At 42.2% G+C, this 20,458-nt stretch overlaps 8 protein-coding genes across 9 annotated transcripts; 4 read left to right on the forward strand and 4 right to left on the reverse strand.

Moving 5' to 3' along the window:
* Nucleotides 1–49: 49 nt before the first annotated feature.
* On the forward strand, nt 50–1,629 carry LOC116198144 (cytochrome b-c1 complex subunit 9). The gene is made up of 3 exons (XM_031528491.1): nt 50–290; nt 681–728; nt 1,344–1,629. Exons 1-3 carry the CDS (start codon nt 171–173, stop codon nt 1,392–1,394), a joined length of 219 nt encoding a protein of 72 aa, XP_031384351.1. The 5' UTR covers nt 50–170; the 3' UTR covers nt 1,395–1,629.
* Nucleotides 1,630–1,974: 345 nt separating this feature from the next.
* Nucleotides 1,975–4,920, reverse strand: LOC116198140 (iron-sulfur assembly protein IscA-like 2, mitochondrial). The gene is made up of 5 exons (XM_031528488.1): nt 4,783–4,920; nt 4,515–4,694; nt 3,841–3,971; nt 3,636–3,744; nt 1,975–2,230 (listed from the first exon to the last, which is right to left on the reverse strand). The coding sequence occupies exons 2-5, from the start codon at nt 4,683–4,685 to the stop codon at nt 2,165–2,167; spliced, it is 477 nt and encodes a 158-aa protein (XP_031384348.1). The 5' UTR covers nt 4,686–4,694; nt 4,783–4,920; the 3' UTR covers nt 1,975–2,164.
* Nucleotides 4,921–5,084: 164 nt separating this feature from the next.
* LOC116198142 (glucosamine 6-phosphate N-acetyltransferase) lies at nt 5,085–6,534 on the forward strand. The gene is made up of 2 exons (XM_031528489.1): nt 5,085–5,351; nt 5,879–6,534. The coding sequence occupies exon 2, from the start codon at nt 5,918–5,920 to the stop codon at nt 6,389–6,391; it is 474 nt and encodes a 157-aa protein (XP_031384349.1). The 5' UTR covers nt 5,085–5,351; nt 5,879–5,917; the 3' UTR covers nt 6,392–6,534.
* A 295-nt stretch (nt 6,535–6,829) lies between these two features.
* On the forward strand, nt 6,830–9,898 carry LOC116198136. Its single transcript, XM_031528484.1, has 5 exons — nt 6,830–7,192; nt 7,626–7,761; nt 7,849–8,571; nt 9,083–9,194; nt 9,476–9,898. Exons 1-5 carry the CDS (start codon nt 7,116–7,118, stop codon nt 9,499–9,501), a joined length of 1,074 nt encoding a protein of 357 aa, XP_031384344.1. The 5' UTR covers nt 6,830–7,115; the 3' UTR covers nt 9,502–9,898.
* Nucleotides 9,899–10,017: 119 nt separating this feature from the next.
* Nucleotides 10,018–14,515, reverse strand: LOC116198133 (uncharacterized protein At5g03900, chloroplastic). 2 transcript variants are annotated; one of them, XM_031528479.1, is made up of 13 exons: nt 13,939–14,515; nt 13,681–13,788; nt 13,491–13,591; nt 13,310–13,393; nt 12,752–12,824; nt 12,589–12,654; nt 12,318–12,404; nt 11,785–11,850; nt 11,374–11,516; nt 11,193–11,279; nt 11,048–11,111; nt 10,642–10,785; nt 10,018–10,497 (listed from the first exon to the last, which is right to left on the reverse strand). In XM_031528479.1, exons 1-13 carry the CDS (start codon nt 14,323–14,325, stop codon nt 10,354–10,356), a joined length of 1,554 nt encoding a protein of 517 aa, XP_031384339.1. In that variant the 5' UTR covers nt 14,326–14,515; the 3' UTR covers nt 10,018–10,353. The 2 variants fall into 2 exon arrangements, with proteins under 2 accessions (XP_031384339.1, XP_031384340.1); XM_031528480.1 differs by having other exon boundaries at nt 13,681–13,801; nt 13,939–14,074.
* A 144-nt stretch (nt 14,516–14,659) lies between these two features.
* On the forward strand, nt 14,660–16,084 carry LOC116198139. The gene is made up of 4 exons (XM_031528487.1): nt 14,660–15,079; nt 15,188–15,224; nt 15,311–15,432; nt 15,537–16,084. The coding sequence occupies exons 1-4, from the start codon at nt 14,780–14,782 to the stop codon at nt 15,597–15,599; spliced, it is 522 nt and encodes a 173-aa protein (XP_031384347.1). The 5' UTR covers nt 14,660–14,779; the 3' UTR covers nt 15,600–16,084.
* Nucleotides 16,085–16,236: 152 nt separating this feature from the next.
* Nucleotides 16,237–18,002, reverse strand: LOC116198134 (pentatricopeptide repeat-containing protein At2g36240). Its single transcript, XM_031528482.1, has one exon. The coding sequence runs from the start codon at nt 17,823–17,825 to the stop codon at nt 16,374–16,376; it is 1,452 nt and encodes a 483-aa protein (XP_031384342.1). The 5' UTR covers nt 17,826–18,002; the 3' UTR covers nt 16,237–16,373.
* A 1,244-nt stretch (nt 18,003–19,246) lies between these two features.
* LOC116194911 lies at nt 19,247–20,044 on the reverse strand. Its single transcript, XM_031523828.1, has one exon. The coding sequence runs from the start codon at nt 19,936–19,938 to the stop codon at nt 19,372–19,374; it is 567 nt and encodes a 188-aa protein (XP_031379688.1). The 5' UTR covers nt 19,939–20,044; the 3' UTR covers nt 19,247–19,371.
* Between the last annotated feature and the right edge of the window lie 414 nt (nt 20,045–20,458).

Consider the following 20,458-nt stretch of genomic DNA (forward strand, 5'->3'; position numbering starts at 1 on the left):
TCGATCGGGAGAGACGGCCTGGCTCAAGCCGGTTCTTCCGCGATCTCGAGTAAACGCCTTTTGCCTGCAGGAAGCGAAAGCGAGGCCGAATCATCTTCTTCCTCTTCCTCTTCAACCCTAGCAAAGGAATCTGCGGAGTGCGGGAGATTGACGGGTCCGAATCCATCGCCATGGAGACAGCAGCACGCAGAAGCGGAGGGGGCCTCTCCGAGACCTTCTACCGGATGATTATGCGCCGGAACTCTGTGTATGTTACCTTCATCATCGCCGGTGCCTTTTTCGGAGAGCGGGTAAGAATCGGCTGGGGCAATGATTTCTCTGTCATTCCCAAGCAGCTTGGCTTAGCTCAGTAGAATTTTCTGCATCGGTTAGTGTTGATTACCGATGATATGAAGGAGTTTCGATCGATTTACTGCTTCTGCACCGTTCAGATCTTTGGATTGGATGTGTGGAATTTCCAATTTCTTTGCTTTTCTGAGGTCGGGGAAATGAAAGGTAAATAGGTCGTCGTTGTTGATTAGCTGCAGCTCGCGATCCATTTCCTGCTGTCTTACTACATATCTTCGTTAGAGAATAGCATTGATTGTATTGTGGGGGCCTGCAAATTAATAAGTGTGCAACTTGCTGCAATCTTCTGCGGATCGATATGGTTCTATCTTATCGTCTTTGCTTTGATGCAGGCCGTAGATTATGGAGTCAAGAAAATATGGGAGTACAACAATGTCGGGGTAATGTATCATATTATGTTTTATATTCAGTTTTGCTAATTCTGCCTTCAATGGTGATCATCCACTCAGGGTTAGACCATAACATGCTCTACAACAACTTGTCATGTCCATTTGTTATATTGAAAGTTGAGTAGTAGTTGAATTAGGGTTCTGGCAGAAACTGGAATTCTCTCTGGGCATGGTTGCTTTGTGTTAGGATTTCCAGGTCTAAAGAATTCGTTGTTTCAGTGACTTTTCGTGCAATGAGAAAATAATTTTGTAAGAAAATTATTTGTCTTGGCCCCAAATCAACTAGGTTGGTTGATCTAACAAATATGCAAAATGTAACTTGGATGTTCTACTTCTTGATCAGAGCGAACACTAGAGATCATCATGAATTTCGTAGTGGCTCCATATCAAGACCTGGGGGTTTTGTTGGAGGAATTGTTTTTAAACCTGAAATCATCCAGTATCATGTGACTGGCAGATTCATTTGCATTAGAGGATTATGTTACAAACGAGCTTATCGCATTCTGTTTATTTTACCAATTCTTGTGCCGTTAGCCGTTAAAATAGATAAGCTACTGCATCTTCCTGGTAAACCTGACGATATTTAACTTCTTTTGGGTGCTGCAGAAGCGGTATGAAGACATCCCAGTTTTGGGGCAGAGGCCCACAGAAGAGTGAATGTTCAATTTCTCCAATTTGATATTTTGAGGGCCATGTGTTTTAGATGCATGCAGTGCATCTTTCATTCTTGTAATAAGTTTGGCAGAACTTAAATCTTCAAAGACGGTCTCGACTATTAAAATGAGCAGACAGGGTCTTGACTTGCTGTTATGGGAAACCAACAGTTCTCTAATTATGAGCTGCTTTTTTATTATTCTTCAATGATCATATGTTGTTCAAGTGTTTTCTCTGACCTGTACTTTGTCAAAGCGGTTTGTATTTTGCCTCGTTGACAGATTGAGATGCAAAATCAAGCTTTTCAATCTGTCAGTAGTCACTACCGTTTCCACGATAAGATGCTTTAAAGGGATTGCCAACCTCAATTGAGAGGTTTTGTAAGTTCCAACTTAAATCAAAACAAGATTGGTCAATTGTTACCTTTGACATAAAAATGTACACGTGAAACTTGTCTAGAATCTGCGTTCGATAGGTATTAAGATCAATGGGCTTAACCCGTGCAATACTTTTCTAGCGTTTCACACTTGACAAGGCATATCGGTTTTGATAAAGCCTTTTGCAAAATGAACAAGCCGAAAGATAGCCAAAATCACAAAAGCTGGTTTATTATTCAGGATCCCAATGTTGTATAACTGTCGAAAAAATCTCCGTCCGTGTTTAGGTCCTCGGACAGTACAGCTCACTTGTTTTACATAAAGTCAAGAAAATGAATCTGCAAAAAGTTTATTATATTCAGGGAAAAAAGAATTTTTGCTAGATCGGAGTAAGCACTACTGTTTTACCATGAACGAACTCTTGCAACTGCAGCCACCCACTGCACTGGGATTCATGGTTACCTGCGCAAGAACAATGTAATTACCTTGATCATTCTTACACGAGCAGATAAAACAAGTTTAAATGACCCGATTAAACAAGGATCATCGTTAAGAATACGAGAATGTCCACCCAAATTGCCTTGAAAGACCAATCAAACAGTTAATGATACACATTATGCAGTCCAGTAATCTAATTGTATAATAAACTACTGCCATCAGAAAATTCTATGGGAGACAATGAACGGTGATAATACACTGAAAGTGTCAATCACACACCAAAAGTGTAAGACAAGTCTACTTTACTTCACCCAGGTTTAGATACTATAGAACCCAAATTTCCCACCATAGGTTTTTGAAGGCTGGATAATTGATCATTCTTTTCCATGTCCTGCCATGGTGATAGTACTTTATTTAGGTGTGCTCACAGATTTAGGATAGCAAATGTGATGGTTAGAAATACGTACTTGTATCCTCAAATGAAAAACAAAGACAACAGAGAGGGACTAAGCCATTGTCTCAATGAGCAAAAAAGGAAGAAAAAAAAGACAGAAATATTAAACACACTCTCTGTTCATCGAAGATGCGGACTATGGATCCTATGATCTTTTCTCTTTTCCTCATAGTATCATTTAACACTAAAGTGACTAGCATGTACCTATACACTGGAGGCAAGTCTCTGGAACCGCATCAGATGATCATAACATTATTCTTTAAAAGCATGGAACGATATTGACCAACAAAGAAGGCATAGTTTTTTTTTTTTTCCTCAAACAGTTCAGAGGACAAGCTCCAGCAGCCCACAAAATATGCACCAGTTAAGAAACAAAGGAAGAACAAAACTTTGAAAAGAGAAGAGCCTACCTAAGGAAAGCAATATTTCACCTGAATCGACAATTATAACCGACCCAAGGAATGTTCAAAAAGGTAACATTGTTCACACAACCTAGATGTCTCCATGCATAATAGATTCAAACTTCTAGGTTCACATGCACAGCTCAACTGAAATAAAATTCAAGTAGATGGTGCTTTAAAATATGGAGCTAGCAAAGTCAAACATTGAAAGCATCTTTAGAAGCAGTTTAGTCTACTGTGAATTTACAGAATCTAGTTATGTGCTTATTATTTTCTTAGTCTTATGAAATCAATATAATCTATGCCTTGAAATCTTCATACAAAGAGTTACATCATCCTAAACAAAATAAATAGAAAATGAAATCGGTAAGGTATAAAGATGACTGTAGGAATATTCTGAACTTAATTGCCACCTACTTGTCGTTATGAGGTCATAAATGGTTGCAAAAATATCAAGAACATAACTGAATTGTACAGAGAAACTTGCCGTTCGAGCGCAACCAACATTAGTCCCACTGATAAATTGAGCCGCCAGGAACACAAATTAAATGCACTTTGGATGCACAGGAATTACCTGAAAAGCTGAGCGGATGAGTTCCTCAACATAATCAACAGTTGCCCCTTTGACGAAATCATATGAAATATCATCTATGACCAACTTAACTCCATCCTTCTCAATCACCCTGCAGAATCATTGGACGTATAAATTTGAAAGGCAGAATGCAAAGATGACCCGATGTCAAAGTACGAGTACTTTTCTTCTAGGTTAAAAAGAAGACCTGTCCTCTTTGTTGATTGTGTCATCTAGATCAAAAACATATTGAAACCCCGAGCATCCACCAGTTTCTACACTCAAGCGTAACATTTTCTCTTTTGTCGACTCTTCACTGGCTTGAAGTTCCTTCATTCTCTGTAAATCAGATCTCAAATCAGTGAGAGCTAATCACTGATCACATGAGCTTAAAGGACCAGTAGCTTCCATAGCATGTAACCACAACAAAACCGATTAATTAACAGCTAAATACTTCAGGAATTTAATTGTGTTAAACACACCCAAGAGCTCAACAATCTTTCCGAAGCTTTCCCCTACAAACAGTTCTCAAAATAGAATGACTCTCATGCATATTATTGTAATTCCGATGATTGTGGTGACCAATCTCAAAGTAGTGAGCGGTTTAAACAGTTCTTGTGTAATCACCTAAAACAAAAGGGGAAAAAAAGAAGTCCTTGTGTCCGAAAGCGCTCAAATTTCTATTAAATCCCAGCCCCCAAATTATTGGAACCAATGCAATTCATCTATACTCAAGCAGCACCGGCAAACTCAATAACTGACAAACCCATCACAGGTTCCAAGTAAACAAAGATAAGACCCAACCCAACTCTAAAACGCTCATCTTCCCGACATGTATGAGGAATACGTGCGTGAGGAATACGTGTGTGAGGAAGACAGTACCTGGACGCAGCTGTCGGTCATGTGAAGGGCATCGGGAGGAGGAGATGGAGCTGGAGCTTCCTGAAGAGCTGAAGACGAAGAAGAAGCGGACGAGCTCAGAACTCTGCAGTTCTCCCGGATTCGAGCTGCGAAAAAGGGCACTATGCGCTTAACCAACGACCTCGACGACATGTTCACCCCCTACGAGAGAATCGCCGGTTCTCAGAACACCATATCGATGAGCATAACAGGCCAAGAAGAAGAAGAAGAAGAAGAGAGGATTCTTTACGTAATCTCTCTACGCAGAAAAGATTTAGGAGGAAGCCATGAAAATGGTCTGCAAAGGTTGCAGCTTGGAACGGGATTCCTATTTACCGGACGCTACCGACCGGCGGACGACCCGAGACCAGATTCGGATCCGCATCCTCCGACCGCTCCATTACATTTCTCTGTCCCTCTGTCTCCTCTGTCGAGAAAGTATTGGGTGAACTCAGTCCACCACGTTATCTATGAACCGAGCCTCTAACTGACTGACACGTGTAAAGGTCAACCCGCAGAATATTTACCCAGCCATTTCATTCCGTCTCCTCCCCCACCACCCGTGCTCGGGCTTCCGACGACTCTCCCCCCACCGAAGCTAGGGTTTCCGACTACGTGTGGCCGTCAGAAGCCCCAGCACCTCGTTATCGCCGTCGACTCCTCCAACTCTTCAATCTCTCTCTCTCTCTTCCCTCTCTCTAATTTCTATTCCTCTCGCATTGGATCTCTGAGATTTAAGAAGCTTCGAGCTTGTAGCAGAGTCTAGAGCTCCTCACCGAATGCTGCTCCGTCTGTCATTGCCCATCTGAAGTGAAAGAGGTGAGAGCTTTCATTTGATTTCCTTTTAGAGAAAGAAAGCTGTGGGCTTTCATGGCCCTGCTAATTGGCACGGATCGATTGATTTGCTATTGAATGTCCGCCTGATGAATGATGATGATGCAATGGGGTAAAGAAATGTCTCAATTTTTTTTGTTGGGGATGGGGCGAAACCGCTGTTGGCTATTGATTTGACTGTTCTTGAGTTAGATAGATCACCTATCTTCAGGAACTCCCCGATGTCATCGAGATCACTCTGTCTCCGTCAAGTGGTTGCTTGTGATGGAGTCATATGTAAAGATCGTTCATTGAAATTATGGAGTTTCAATCGAGTTACTGTAATGAGGATGAATTGGATAACATGAGTGTAGTAGTCATCGGTGCCACATTTCACTCTTTGTTGCAGTTGCTTTCGCAACTCGGGATGTACTGTTATGATAGCGTCGTGTTATCCGATCTAAGTCGAATTTTTAAAGAGATCTCGCCTCTTGATTTTGTTCATAATTATGTATACTTACTACGAACCTCAGGTAGGTGAGAGAAGCCAGAGAATCCTCCTCTATTGAGACATGCAAGGTGGCGACTCTTCCACTGAATCTCGGAACTTTCACATTCGGAGACTAGAGATCTCGGACAAAAGCAAAGGTTTCATAGAGCTCCTACAGCAGTTGAGTGTTTGCGATTCGGTATCTGATGAGGAGTTCAAAGAGCGGTTTCAAGAGCTGAGCTCTCTGGGTGATGACCACGTGATCTGTGTGATTGAGGACATGAGCTCCGGAAAGATAGTTGCCACCGGGAGCGTCTTCATCGAGAAGAAGTTCTTGAGAAACTGCGGCAAAGTCGGGCATATTGAGGATATCGTGGTCGACAGCAATGCTCGGGGATTGCAAATAGGGAAGAAGGTAGTGGTTTTTCTGACCGATCATGCTCGTGCAATGGGGTGCTATAAGGTGATTCTCGATTGCAGCACTGACAACAGGGCTTTCTACGAGAAGTGCGGCTTCAAGCAGAAGGAAGTTCAGATGGTTCAGTACCTTATTTAAGACCGATTTCAGAGTCTATAGCTCGGATGAAATCAATTTGTTATTACTGTTTGTAGAGCAAAGCTATGCTTTCCCTTTGTACTGCACAGTTTTCTGCACTCTTACCTGTTACTCCATGCAAGATCAACTCTTTCAATACGCAATCTTTCCGAGCAACATTCTGGCGGTAATCGAAACAAATGTGAAAAGAAGATCTTCCCGACAAAGTCGAACATTGTGTTCAGATTATCGCTTCTCTAATACTTCACTAGGTAAAGCTTCGAACATCCCTTGAACACCGAAAAGAGCGAAGATCGAGATGCAGTTCAAGAGAATGAACCCGATGCTCGAAGTTTGGTATTTGATTAACGTGAAAGAGGCAATTTGGTACGACTACCGCTGGTATCAGTCCCGTTGTCATAAATCTTTGGTTGGGAGAGACCACCTCAACTCCATGCTCGCTGTCGCAGAGTATTATTTCCCGCCTTTCCCATTTCATCCCCCACTCCATGAACGACCTCTCTCTGACACCAACCTTCCACCGCCCTTTCCCCCGCGAATCTTTCCTGAAGCCCTAAGTTAAGTTTGCTCAATGAAGAGAGAGAGAGAGAGGGAGTGTGACAGAGAGAGAATCGGAATCCATTATCGCTTCCGTTTTGTGCTCATACTATCCACCGGATCACGTGCTAGAAGCTGAAGTTGGAGTTCGAGATTGGTGAATTTCGATGCACGAGGTTGCCGGGAGATGTCGTCGGGCTTGCACCAATGGGAGTCGGACCCGCTCTTCTCTGCTGCCGAAGTTGTTCAGGACTCCGCCGACAGGTCAACCTTTTCACCTTTGGTATCACTTTAATGGCAGAAGCTGGAACATTTTTCTTCCGCTTGTGGTGTCCTGTGAGGTTTCTGTTCCATACAGATTCTTCTGGGTTGTTCATATTCTCTAATGTGCTGTTGCTGTCGAATAACTTGATCTTTTGCTTGAAATTTCAAGAAATGTGCCGTTTTCTGTCACGAGCTGACTCTTTTAGTCGTTCTTTAAGCATTCAATGGAAGACGTGTGGGACATTCTGCAGTATATCGCAGATCTAATGGAAGGCCTTTCGGGTTTTTCGTTATCAAGATGACTTCATACCCAAAAAATATGCTCTTCAGTGCTGAGAATTTAGAGTCTAATCCTCCAATAACAAATGGTTTTCTAGGGCCGTCATGTATCCTGTTGTGAAATTCAATACGCGAGTGGCATTAATCGTTTCAGGATGGAGTCGATTTTCCGCCTACTTTTTCATGAGCTGAGTCTTGTACGCGGAGATCATCCTGATCCGAGGCTGCTTAAGTTGATAGAGTATCACAGGCGTAATCTTGCAACCATACTTGAGACAACAAGATGGCAGGTACTTCATTGTAAATTTGCTGGCATTATAGTTATTACTTTTTTTTGGTGTTCGTGTTGTTTATTTCTGATTCGTTATTCCAAACAGTTGGAAGATTTTGAAAGAGCTATCAATTCTTCGGCTGCGAAAAATGAGTCCCGTAGGGAGCATGTGATATTAAGGCACAGCCAGTTCATCAGCGCGATAAGGGCACACATAACCAATGTGGAGAACAGCTTACAAGATCCTTCATATGGAGAAACATTTAGGGACTCTGAGTGGGTTAGTTTAAACGAGCAAGACAGAAATGGTTTGGCATTATTTCTTTCTGGGGGAAATAGCATTGAGCAAAGCAAATATAATGGGAAAGATGATAGTATTTTGTTAAGAAGGTTTCTTGAGTCTGCCACCACTGATGGTCTACCCGACAACACTGCGGAAATTACTGAGAGCATTGGCAGAGAAATGGATAATAGGGTTTTCAATGGAGTTCATGATTTTGGAGCAAATAACTTAAGAAATGTGGTGTCCGATACCCAGATATCTGTAAGAAGTGGCTTTGACGCACAAGATTCTCTCCAAGAGATCTCTTGTGAAGATCGTGACAAAGATGGAAGCTGGGATATGGAAGCTAATGAAGGTAAAAATAAAACCTTCTTCCAGAAGAGCCAACAAAAAGGGCTTTACAGGGGAGGAAAGGTTTTTCGGTTCCTCAATAATCTCAAGGCTGCATTTGGTTATCGGGTCAACAGAAATTATACAAAAAGATTGAAAGATGGAGAAGAGCAGAGGGATTCACCGTCGTACATTGATGCTTCTTATGCTGCGCAGGTATTCTTGATTCCTGTCCTAAAGAAGCATTTTTAAGTTGCATCCCACAATCTAAAAGCTTCTCATGCATAAGTGAGAGAAACGCCAATCATGATTGTGCTGAGCAAGACAGCAGCTGCCGGGAAATACTGTAGACATATTTTATTTTTTGACTATGCTGGGGCTACATTGTTATGGCAAGTCATCAAATGTTATTGACCAATCCATAAGCATCCACATGCTATCACGCAATCAAAATTTTATCCAGGTTGCAATCATTGATGCGTTACTCAGTCATTAGAGAGCCAAAGAACATTTTACATATTCAATGAAGTAATTTCATAAATTAGTTCTGTATTTTTCTGTCAGCTATTCAGTTATTTATTATTTGAGGAATGGACGTTGAATTAAGTATTAAGTGAATGAAACAAACCGAGGGTCACCTAGCATAGCATAGACCATTCCTACTTCTGTTGGGGTAATACGATGTTCCTTTGCTGCATAAGCTTATTGTGGTTCTTTCTTTTGGCAGTTGAGGCTCTTTACCAATGCCATGCCCCCACTTGGACGGCTAAGGGCGCACATAAGTCTACACCGAACCATTTATTTACTACTGCTAGTGCTCTCTCTCATCATTGTTATAGGTGAGACTTGAGAGCTGTGTCATATAACTTTCCCCATTAATGAGTTGCTTGAGTTCTCAGCTCAAGGTCTCTGATGATGCAGTTCAATCCAGAGTGACTGTTGATTGTTATGTGATTAGCTAGTTTTTCCGTGTCATTAAGATTTTGGCAGTGGATGTATCATTATGTTTGTGTAGCCCCCACCCAAAAGAACAGCTTAAATCTTCCGTCTCTTGATTCCGGATTGTATTTATATTTGTAGAAATGGAGCTGATATTTCTGTTGATGTATTCTTCTTGCAGGTTTCCTGTTGTCACGCAGTGTTTGAGAATTGCCCAGTCAGTTTCCACGAGATCCTAAACCATCTCTTGGAGTCTGCCGGGCGATCATATAAATACCAGGTCTGCCTCATGAGCATAATTCCTCTTGGCCGCTCAAAATATTGCCTGCCTCTGCTATTAGCTGTTGGAAGCGCTTTTAAGAGGGAAGACCCATCTGCAAGATCTCTCTTCCACACGGTTCGCATAGTAATGTTTGCAAATATCATTACTTCATTTTTCCCATGGATAATCGTCCACGCTTCAAAATTTGTTTGGGCGGGGCATTGGATTCATCACGTGTAAATCCCGATTCCCGGGGCAGCTCATATGCTATCTATCACTGTATAATAACATGATGAGATTACACATTATTGTACTGGGGCAGCTTAATTGGTTGACAATCAAGAACAGGATCGTGATTTTTCCCTTCTCTCACAGATCGGCAGCAGAGGCAGCAGTTCCTCTACTCCCATCCCATATAGGAAAAGGCAAAGATCTATAACCAAAATTTCTCATAAAGGAAAAAAGCAAAATGACAACCTCTTCATAAAAAGGAATCGATCCCATCAATATCAGCACATGACAGTGGGATCCCTTCAGTAATTAATGATCTGTGCAGTACTATTTCGGGATATTGCAGTTTCTATATACTAAAAAACAGCACTGCTGCAATGCTGGTAAAATCGGATACAGATCCGTCGGTATATCTCCTGTGCAAAGAAGGGTAAGAACACAAGCAAATGGCCTTCTCTTGTAGGGGTACTCCAGTTGTTTTTTCCGCACGGGCTCCTGTTGTTTCTTCTGCACAGGAGGCTCCTTTCTTCCAGCACGGACTGACCGTCAATGAAATTTAAGCCTGCTTAATCTGACCGCTCAATCTCTCGGAACCTCCTCTCCCATTCCTGGGCCTCGTAGTCTTGGTTGAACAAGTCCTTGTCAGTGCTGTAGACAATTCGATCTGGTCCAATCACGGTTCTCTGGGCCATATCCCGAGCGCTCAAGAGCTGAACAGGGAGTACAATCTCGAAATAAGTTCAAATGATGTGGACAAAGATGGAGAAAGCAATGCAGATAAAACTATAATTGCCGTATCCCTAGAAATAGCCATTACTTTAATATTCACGGAAAATAAAGTATCGAGGGCCTACCTTCCGCCTAAGTGAAATATCTGGCAGTTCAAGCGCTTGAGCAAACTGAAGTCTGGCTCGATTTCTCTCTTCAATGTCAGCATTCCTTTTTTGAACAAGGAACCATCGGATCAAGGGGATTGCAAAGAAGGAACCAGCATAGACCTGTATAACCAGTGTCAGGGAAAAAGCGCCTCAACGATTTAAACCTTTATCCGATAATTCAGCACTTCCAATTTTTTTCATTCCGTCTTCTACATTCCTTACATGCTCAGTTTGGAGTGATCCCAAGAGGAAGGGTGAACCAAGTTTCATTTGACCCTTTTGTAGCATGAAATATATCAAATGATCAAAGTTTACCGCCGTAAAATCTCTCAATAAATAAAATAACTTCCTGCTAACATTATCTTCAAAGAGCTAATCGTACCTGAAGTAGGGGAAAGATGTCGACAACAAACTTTATGAATCCACTTGGAATAACAGAGTAATCCCTGTCCATAATCAAGTAAGTTAGAGGAGGTGGGTGAGAGAAATGGGAAGAGAAAAAAAAAAGCGTGTAACCACGTAATTACTTTAACATTGTTCCTAGAATGATAACACCAAACAGATTCAGCCCACCCAGGCCAATTACCATAGCCCTCTCCGATGTGCTGGTTTTACTGCAAAGTGAAAAGTAAACATATTACGGGACAAAATCCCAAATTGTTTATATTTATACCAGATAAAAACGTAGCTTCATGTCAAAAGTGCCACCTGAATTGCCATTTCTTTTCTTTAAAGAACTTCTCAACTCCACCAACCCAATCAGCCCATCTTCTTCCTACATATTCTTTCCTTCCACTTAGCTGGGACGAAGCTGTACGCTGTAGTGATGGAAATCGATACAGAATGTTCCCCTACATATCACAGTTGTCACAGGGTTTGGAAACAAATCAGAATGATCCTCCTTTGGAGCCTTCAGAATGGCATTCTCTCATATCGATTATGGTGAGAACTTTCATAGTGTGGACTTCATTCCACAGAGGCAGAAGAAAACATTTGATGTCACAGAACATAAAAAAACTGATCACATATAATGCATTATCTCTATAATTTATCATCTTCATAAAAATATAAACTAGTTCTGCCAAAATTTCAAGTCATCGAGAGCAGCTTTATAGATACCTCCTCATCAATTTCTGGCTGACCATCGAACCGCAAAAGCACAGGTAGGATGTATGATTCGTCACTCTGCATAAGAGAGGAAGGACAACCACTCAATGAATACAAAAAAATTGTGAATCAAAGACATGAGTGGCTATAGACAACGCAAACAATTTAATGGAGTAACCTAGACTCAAGAGGTTTGCAAAGCCTCAAAGATCACACAGAGACACTAACCAATATATCCAATGCTGTCTATATAATATACATATATATATGTCTGCATATTAATCACATATATATATATATATATATATATAACAGTTGAAATTTTAATCTAAGCTAAACCTTGAGCTTCTCCTCAAAATTTAAAGCTTCCTAACAAAGATGGAGCATAATAATCATGACCAAAAGATTGCAGGTGGCCTAATGAGGTAATAAAAGCAGGACTCAATTAATTATTTTATCATTAGTTCACCATTAGAACTCAAACTATTAATGCAAATCATAATATTAAGAAAGAGATTGGGAATGCAAAGATAAACTAAGCATACCATATCTTGCTTTTTTTGAATATCAAGATACGGGGCAAGTTCTTCAGCTGCAACAACGCCGCCGTTGGATGCTATGTATTGACCAATCTGCACAGAAGTTTAAAAAAATAAAATAAAAGAGCAAGGTTTTACCACCTAATTATTTGCATACCATGGAAAAAAGAATGCTTACTAGAATCCAGTATTCAAACTATACAGCAACAAGATACTCTAATTGATATGACCCATAACATCTCCTATTTATCAATATACATCAATGCTCAAATATTACCAACTTCCACCTTTCTTCTTCAATTCCTTGATTTGGATCCCCATCTCCAAATACAAATGAGAAGACCTACAAGCAAAAAAGAAGTCATGAGCTGAAATTGTTTACTTCTTCTGCATTAAAAATTGCAGTTGAAGAATTAAACGCTGATTCATTTTCAACATACAGATTCAATGAAGTTCATCCTATCACCGTCGGCTTGGATTCGTCGTCTCTTATAGTAATATGGATCCCAATACCTTAAAGGAGAAAGAAAAAAGAAAAGAAACAGTCAAACCCTCGAAGAAATTAAAGTCCAAATATACTCAACGTTTTCATTACAAGTTCGCTCAATCAAATATTAAGCTTGACTACTATCAGTGAAGTATTCATTTCATAACAAGGTGGGCATATCCGGAAAGCATGGCTTACAATTAATCAATTCCAGAATTATGTGAATTCCAAGATACAAAACTGATATAATGGGTTAACAGACTGATGGACTAATCAATGAACAGCATTTCTGCTTATATTACTTTTACAGCACAGAGCAACTGGAAAATCATATTTACAGTACAGTGTAATACGTATGACTGCTAGAATTGTCTATCAATTTCAAGGCCACTCTTTGTCACAAATAGTGACAACTTTCTTCTTGGTTCTCTCAAACACCAATAACAATTGATAGCATCCAGAAATGTGAGAACAATTCACTTCAGAGATTATAGTCAGACAAGAAACATACCAAAATAAATCAGTGGGAGTGAAATATAGCGTAAATCCTGAACCATATGATCTGCCTCCACGTCTTCCCCGATTATCTTCTTCACTGGCATCCGAAAAACTCGAAGGTCAAAAAAGAGAACTTGAGTCGCTTAAGCAGTTCCATCACTGTCAGGTTTGACAGAATGAGAAACATACGGTACCTTCTGCTTGAGATGATGGCAATAATTGTAGTATATACAAGGACGATCGAGGCTATTAAGGCTGTGCCAAAGGATACTCTAACCAAATACTCTGCCACGCCCTGCTATATCCAAATCACAAATTGCAAATATATCAACCAAAACTCTAAGATGCAGTAGCACAAAGCTTAAGGGCTTCGATAGTCAGGACCTTCGCCTTATCGAACCAAGGCTCAATCTTTAGCCGGAATGACTTTGCAGCGAGCTTCGCGCGGTAATCCTTTGGAAAGACGTACAGAACATCGCCTTCATCTGAAACCTGTTGAGGCGATCTTCAAAAAACAATCCTACTCACGAATCAAGAACTTCAAACAGCCCCATTGACAAGCTCTACACTTCAGGGGCGTAAATGGCTGCACGGTTTCGGTACACAGCTTATATTTCCACTACAGGGTGAGCAGATAACTACCTCCAAGAAGCCATTGGTGTCGGCGGCAAGCGCCTGAAGCGCCCTCTGAGCTTCATCCAGCTTAAGTCCAGCCTTGCTCGCCACATCACCAATGGTAACCCTCCCACCGCAGGAGTCCACGGCCTCCATTGCTCTCTTCCTCACATCAGAAGGCAACCTATCGCTCTCCACCGCGCCGCCGGGCCTAATCACGTCAATACTCGCCCTAGGAGCCGGCAATAAAACACTCTGCCGTCCCCGGGCGAGCCGCCACGGGCCTCTTGGAAAATTCGCCGCTTGTGCAACCCGCGGGAAGCGACCGGGGGTCCTGAGAGAGACGGAGCTCGAAATGGAGCGGGAAATGGAAGGGAGAGTGAAGCAAGTGGATATAGAGGCCATTGAAACCATTAGCAAGACAGTCTTATCAGTCGCTAGTACTAGCGGTAGCTCCTGTTACAGTTCGACATGGAAGAACGAGCTCTGAAGACTTGAAGCTCCGTACCGCTTGGAGATGGTGAGTGGTTGATATATAAAGTGAGACGTGAAGATTTTTGTTGATTTACAGTGCAAGAATCAGAAATGGCGTCTGAGAGTGAAAAAGAAGATCTTTTTTTTTTTTTTTTTAAGCTGCGACTCCGACATCGGAACGAGGAAGAAATGGGAACAAAGCTCTTAAATTTACTGTTTTGCCCTTCATTCGATCCACTGAAGAAATGGGCCTGTCCGCTCCGCGGGGCCATCCGGCCCACGATCGGCCGTCCACCGGGAAAGAGAACGTTAGCCATGGCTCTTCTTCTTCTCCACCTTATCGTCTTTCTCTAGGGGAGGAGGAACGAGAGAGTGTGACAGGAAGGAGAGGAAGATGACTATCCTGCAAGTTCCCGAACTCATTCGTCCGCGCCATTGCTGCTGCACCTCGACGCCATTGAAGTTGGCAGCCCATCAGCTCCCAAGTGCCTCCGGACATCCCCGCACATTTCCGTTCCGACGGCGGGAGCTCAATATGCAGGGGATTGCCCCGGGGACGAACGTGCTGCGGCTCGCGCTGGCGGCTTCACGGGAATCTCGTATAAGACCGGCCTCGGCGGCAGGAGTTCCCGTCCCTCCGCTCGATTTGACGGAGGACAACATCAAGCAGGTCTTAGCTGATGCCAGAGTCGAGGCAAGTGCAGTAAATTTTGAATCTTTTTCCGTAATGTAAGGTTTTAAGCTGACAAGGAAGGGACTTTCATGGGCCTCTGAAGCAATTATAGCTCTCTCCTCTTTGCAGCTTGCTCAACTGTTCGACTCCTCGGTAGGCATAACAGGTAAACTACCAGTGAACACCGGAAATCTTCCGTTTCTTAGCTAATGGAACATTCCGATTGCCGTAAACATGGGCAGTGCATTACAGGAGTAGTCGAGCTCGCGGAAATGGACGGGCCCTTCGTGAAGATTAGCCTCAGGGGCCGGTTTTGGCACGAGAGGTCCACTGTTCTGGCGAGAGTCGGGAATTACTTGAAGCAGAGGATCCCGGTAAGTCAGTTTAACTCCTCAGTCCTTTGAATCTTGTGCTCCATTGTTTTAGTTTGCTAAGAATTGGTTTGCTTCTGATATAAAAGCTTGTCTACGTCCTTCAGGAAATCTTGGAGGTGGATGTAAAAGATGAGAAAATGCTGGATGATAGCCCTGAGAATTTCTGAGATACCAGAAGGGTGCTGTGTTCATCATCCATTAATGGCATCAAGAGAGAAGCAAGAAATAAAGAGAATTGCTTCAATCCGCAAAACGTCCTCGATGGCGATGATTTCCAGGTCCTGACTTGTGATATATCACGCAGCTTGTTGCTTTCCTATCACCTTGTAGCGTACAGTGCATTGGAAAATTGGGAATGATAACATATGCAGAGAGTTCATAGAGTACTGATTGCAATAGAAGACGAGGCAATTTGTCGGAGCTTGTCTGGCATCTCCGCTCTTTCTGGTTGACAATCCGAGTTTAGAATGTGTATAGCTCTGCTCCGTGGATGTTGGGATTAATGAGTCCATGTTTGCGGTGAAGAGTATGTATCTTTTGGGATCATTTTTTTCTAGGAGACTTCAGCATCTTCCCATGTCCGGAAACTGCATCTGTTGTTCTGCTGCAGTTGAGCTTCAATTATTTGTAATCAATACCGTTCTTGTAGACATATTCTGTGCAATTTGATTGAGTTAGCTCACAAAGGAAATCTTAAGCAACTTGCGATGAAGTTATTCGAATTGTGAAGCGACAGATGAATATCTCTATCTCCTGTTGATCTCTCCCAAGAGTATCAATACAATAACCAAACAAAGATTGTAGTTTCAAGGCAACATTGCATTCCATCAATCAAATATTATTCACTGAAATGCACAATACATTACAAAATTTTGGGAGAACCAACTGTGTTCTCAGAATACAAAAAACTACCAATTCATCTTCGCAAACGAGAAACGAGTTTATGAAAGCTTTTCCATGAACCTGTTGTAGGTCATGAGGTCTGGTATAAACCCCTTATCCAACATATCATCCACCAAAATCTTTCCCTCCTCCCGCTTCTTATCTCTTATACATCCATAAACCAATATCCTATATGTCACTTCATCTGCTTCCAAGCCCTTTCTCTGGGCCAACAACCTCAGCTTATTGGCTTCCACCGTCTTCTCGATCTCACAGACATCCTCGAGCAAGCAATTGAATGTCACAGAATCTGGAATAATAGCTTCCTTCAGCATCATCTCCATCAAACCAAGCGCTTCCTCTATCTTCCTCGCCCTCCTCAGGCCTTCAACCATAGTAGTACAAGCAATCAAGCTCGGAGCATTCCCCATCTCCCATAGGTTGATAACAATTTCGAGAGCTCTAGTGGCATTTCCAGAGCTGCATAACTTCTCCACAAGACCGAAGTAATCATACCCTTTCGGCAGCACTCCTTTACGGGCAAAATCCAGTATTAGCTCAGTTGCCTGATCTACCTTACCTACTCTGCATAACCCATCAACCAAAATCTCGCAGGTCACGCAGGAGAAATCACATCCCAATTCAGTCATTTCATAAGCCATAGCGACCCCTTCCTCGAACTTCCTCTCCCTGAAGAACCCTCTTATCAGAGTATTAAAACTAACGACATTGGGGACACAGCCCTTGTCCTTCATCTCCCTAAACACCTCCAAAGCCGACTTGAATCGCGATGTCCTACAATACCCACTAATCAAGATGTTAAATGTGATCACATCAGGCTTAACCCGATCCCGAACCATACTGGCGTATAAAGACAGGGCCTTCTCGAGCTCCCTGGACTTGACGAGCCCGTGGATGAAGGAATTATAAGAACCGACACTCGGCCTCCCATCGATGGACTTCCTCATGGCCTCAAATGCAGTTTCCGCGTCCTTCAACCTCCCAGCTCTGCAATACGATTCGATCGCGAAGCGGAAGATGGGCTCGGCCCTCGGGCAGGAGAAGATGCCGTCAGAGCAGGGACAGGGGTTCGAGGACATGAATTGGAGGAGGGAGCTGAGGTCGTCGAGGCGATTGGAGACGGAAAGTGTCCGAGCCATCCACTCGAAAGTGGAGTGGTCATGGCGGAAGGAGTCGAGCTTGGAGGCCCAGTTGAAGATGTGGAAGTCATAGAGGGTGAAGTTGGGATGGTGGTGGAGCTTGGCCTTGAGGAAGTGAAGGAGGGCCGGCGGTGTGAGGGGGAGGCGGAGATGGGCGGCGAGGAAGGCCGTCAGCTGGGAGGAATGACGGGCAGGGGAGAGGGTTAGGGTCGGGAGCGGAGGGAGAGAGGGGAGATTGGTGAGATGTGGGAGGGGAGACGGAGACGCCGACGGCGGAGAGGGCTGGAGGAGCTGGGAAGTCTTGCCCGGACTGGGCTTTGGTCTTGCCGGGACCAGCTTCTTGAACGCCATGGCAGACCCTCTCCACCCATTCACCGGGAACACCGGAGAAGCGGAGGAGAGTGGACTTCAGACAGATCATAAAACGACAGCGTTTTGCAGTCAGAAGGAGGTGGGCTCGTGGCTCTTTGTATTTGGGCCCAAGTCCATTTCTTGCATAAACATATGCATGGGTTGTATTTGGGCTCAATCCATTTTTTGCATAAATATATGTACGGAAGTTTCTATGATCGCTTTAAAGTTACAATTACGAATAATCATAATCTTAGAAGTTTAAGAATAGCGTTGGGCTATCCGGAGCTGCCAATTTGAAATGGCACGATTTGGATTGTCATGTGGTTTCGGCAAGATGACTTGTTTAAAGAGTAATATAACGTATTATTTCTTGTTAATCTAATCAAATATCAGAGATTAGCCAATCAGAGGAGAAATCTGATCACGACAATGTCCTAAAGCACGAACCGGAGGAAAAAGACCTCACACGCTTGGAAAAGAGCATGGTTCATGGCCATTTTCGTTGTTAATTAGTACTAAATATAATGATTAATTAACCATAAGTAATTGTTAAATATATGAATATCTATGTGGCTTTTGTTAGCACCACTTTTTTGAATGATATAATTAAGAGCACTATCACAGCACTAAGGGGTTATAGTGTAGCTAATCTTTGAATGATTATTGCAAATGATTATTTGAAGAATTTTTCGTATATGCCACATTTTAGTTGGCTCGTTTACGCATAACAGGTACAGTGATCATATGATAGAATAAGAACTCAAGATCTCGTGGTTTTCATTATCATATGAACCAATAAATTTACCGAGTATTTTCCAATCAATTCATTGATTCCATTTTGGCTCATGAGATTGTGCAAAGATGCTTTGATATTTGAACTTTTAAACCAATTCACAAGATAATAAAGGTTTACTGATAATTATGCTCGTTCTCGACTTAAAATTAAAAGGTACAGTAGATTGTGGAGAAAACTTATGATTGGAAGAATTATACCTTTTAGTGGGTCATCTCAATTCGAACTAAACTAGTTGAGATCCATTAGATTTCTGGATATCATGATGCATACCGATAAAATAAAATCACAAGTTCGATTTTTATGAGTGATATGTTCCAATTGCCATGCGGCTTTTGAACTTTTAGATTATATCAATATGCTTGGGGGCGTGGAAATCCAGAATTGCATGCTACATATTAAGTTCCCCCCCTCCCCTTGCATCATGTTAATAATTTATATCATAGATAAAGGGGTAAAGAAACGAAAGATATAGTTCACGGGGAAAAGAAAGACCCGAAAGATATAATCTTTCGGTATCATGCAAGTATATATATATATATATATATATATATATATACACACATATGAATAGGATCGATCAAAAGCCTATGATATGTGCCGATGGTCGATCATCGAAGAACTGTGACCAGGAATCAGAGAAGTAACATATATTAGCTCTTTTCTTTTCTTCCATTGTTAGTATACATTTGGTGATCCTAAGCTATACATATGATATGACATATGTAAACTAGACTTATATATAATTGATCATTTTTCATGTATAGTTTCTAAGACAGGCTTCCACCCTTTATTACAACCCTCACCATCATCGTCCCTGTGATCATCATCAACCTCCTCTAGATGATCATGAACTTGCAGCTTCTGTCCACTCATAATCTGATACATCAGCTCCTCGCTGGCCGAAACTCCTCTGCTCTTCATCATCTCCATCAGTTCTCTCTTGCTGATCACCAGCTTTATCCTCACAGCCCCACCAACAGAAGGAGAAGATCCTGATGAAGCTAGGACCCCCTGATCTCCGGCTGCCTCCGAAGAATCTGCAAACCTCACCTTCTTCTTCTTCATCTTCATCGGGACGTTTTCGGGTGGCTGAAGAGGCACGAGGTAATAAGAGTGGCCGCCCTTCAAGACAGTTTCTGGAGAGAGATGCAGGGAGCGATCAGCTTCCACCTGTGGGAGAGTGTCCAGCACGCCGTGACCGGAGAAATCTGTGAGGACATGGCAGACCTCCACCGAATTTTGGTGCTCAAGGACTTTTCCGTCCAGTTTAACTATTTGTATGGTCTTCCGGTGAAGAACTAGGCAGTTTCCCATGATTAGGCTGTGCTTATGATAAGTGGCTTTGAGATGGCTGTATACATGAGAGAAGAACTTGGAGAGTGAAGGGAATGTCAATTGGACTAAGGTGGTGGTGGTGGTGGTGGTGTCTACATATATATACACACGCTAGACAATTAGATGATGTATATATATGTGTGGTGTTGTTGCAAGAATGCCCTTGCCATGCTCATTAATTGCCAATGTGGCATATTAGTATTCATCTGTTACTTTAGACCCCACCTTGATGATTTTCCTTTCTTTTTTGAAAAGGGTTTCCTATGATTCTACCTGTCCATGGGATCGATCATAGAATTATCGTACAAGCATTACCGCATACAGACTATATATATTTCAAACGTTTACACAATTCCGAAAAGCTGCGAGTAATTTACGTGAACAACCATACTTTATCAGCGATCAAATGTGTACGTGATGATGATCCTTTTGTCTACAAATTACGATATGGAATATATCGCTTTTAGGAGCAGAAGCAGGACGTTAATATTTGATGGTT

Source organism: Punica granatum, chromosome 2, assembly GCF_007655135.1.
Source record: "Punica granatum isolate Tunisia-2019 chromosome 2, ASM765513v2, whole genome shotgun sequence".
Lineage (NCBI taxonomy): Eukaryota > Viridiplantae > Streptophyta > Magnoliopsida > Myrtales > Lythraceae > Punica > Punica granatum.

Excerpts from the sequence above, each read along its gene's own strand:
- LOC116198142 (XM_031528489.1), top strand. The coding sequence starts at position 5,918 with ATGCAAGGTGGCGACTCTTCCACTGAATCTCGGAACTTTCACATTCGG.
- LOC116194911 (XM_031523828.1), bottom strand. The coding sequence starts at position 19,938 with ATGGGAAACTGCCTAGTTCTTCACCGGAAGACCATACAAATAGTTAAA.
- LOC116198140 (XM_031528488.1), bottom strand. The coding sequence starts at position 4,685 with ATGTCGTCGAGGTCGTTGGTTAAGCGCATAGTGCCCTTTTTCGCAGCT. Across the intron at positions 3,972-4,514 it reads TGACCGACAGCTGCGTCCAG|AGAATGAAGGAACTTCAAGC; the intron begins GTACTGTCTTCC and ends TCTGATTTACAG. Across the intron at positions 2,231-3,635 it reads TCATCCGCTCAGCTTTTCAG|GTAACCATGAATCCCAGTGC; the intron begins GTAATTCCTGTG and ends GTTCTTGCGCAG.
- LOC116198144 (XM_031528491.1), top strand. The coding sequence starts at position 171 with ATGGAGACAGCAGCACGCAGAAGCGGAGGGGGCCTCTCCGAGACCTTC. Across the intron at positions 291-680 it reads GTGCCTTTTTCGGAGAGCGG|GCCGTAGATTATGGAGTCAA; the intron begins GTAAGAATCGGC and ends GCTTTGATGCAG. Across the intron at positions 729-1,343 it reads GGGAGTACAACAATGTCGGG|AAGCGGTATGAAGACATCCC; the intron begins GTAATGTATCAT and ends TGGGTGCTGCAG.
- LOC116198139 (XM_031528487.1), top strand. The coding sequence starts at position 14,780 with ATGACTATCCTGCAAGTTCCCGAACTCATTCGTCCGCGCCATTGCTGC. Across the intron at positions 15,080-15,187 it reads TAGCTGATGCCAGAGTCGAG|CTTGCTCAACTGTTCGACTC; the intron begins GCAAGTGCAGTA and ends TCCTCTTTGCAG. Across the intron at positions 15,433-15,536 it reads ACTTGAAGCAGAGGATCCCG|GAAATCTTGGAGGTGGATGT; the intron begins GTAAGTCAGTTT and ends TACGTCCTTCAG.
- LOC116198134 (XM_031528482.1), bottom strand. The coding sequence starts at position 17,825 with ATGGCGTTCAAGAAGCTGGTCCCGGCAAGACCAAAGCCCAGTCCGGGC.
- LOC116198136 (XM_031528484.1), top strand. The coding sequence starts at position 7,116 with ATGTCGTCGGGCTTGCACCAATGGGAGTCGGACCCGCTCTTCTCTGCT. Across the intron at positions 7,762-7,848 it reads TTGAGACAACAAGATGGCAG|TTGGAAGATTTTGAAAGAGC; the intron begins GTACTTCATTGT and ends TATTCCAAACAG. Across the intron at positions 9,195-9,475 it reads CTCTCTCATCATTGTTATAG|GTTTCCTGTTGTCACGCAGT; the intron begins GTGAGACTTGAG and ends TTCTTCTTGCAG.
- LOC116198133 (XM_031528479.1), bottom strand. The coding sequence starts at position 14,325 with ATGGTTTCAATGGCCTCTATATCCACTTGCTTCACTCTCCCTTCCATT. Across the intron at positions 13,789-13,938 it reads ACACCAATGGCTTCTTGGAG|GTTTCAGATGAAGGCGATGT; the intron begins GTAGTTATCTGC and ends TCGCCTCAACAG. Across the intron at positions 10,498-10,641 it reads ATATTTCACTTAGGCGGAAG|CTCTTGAGCGCTCGGGATAT; the intron begins GTAGGCCCTCGA and ends CTCCCTGTTCAG.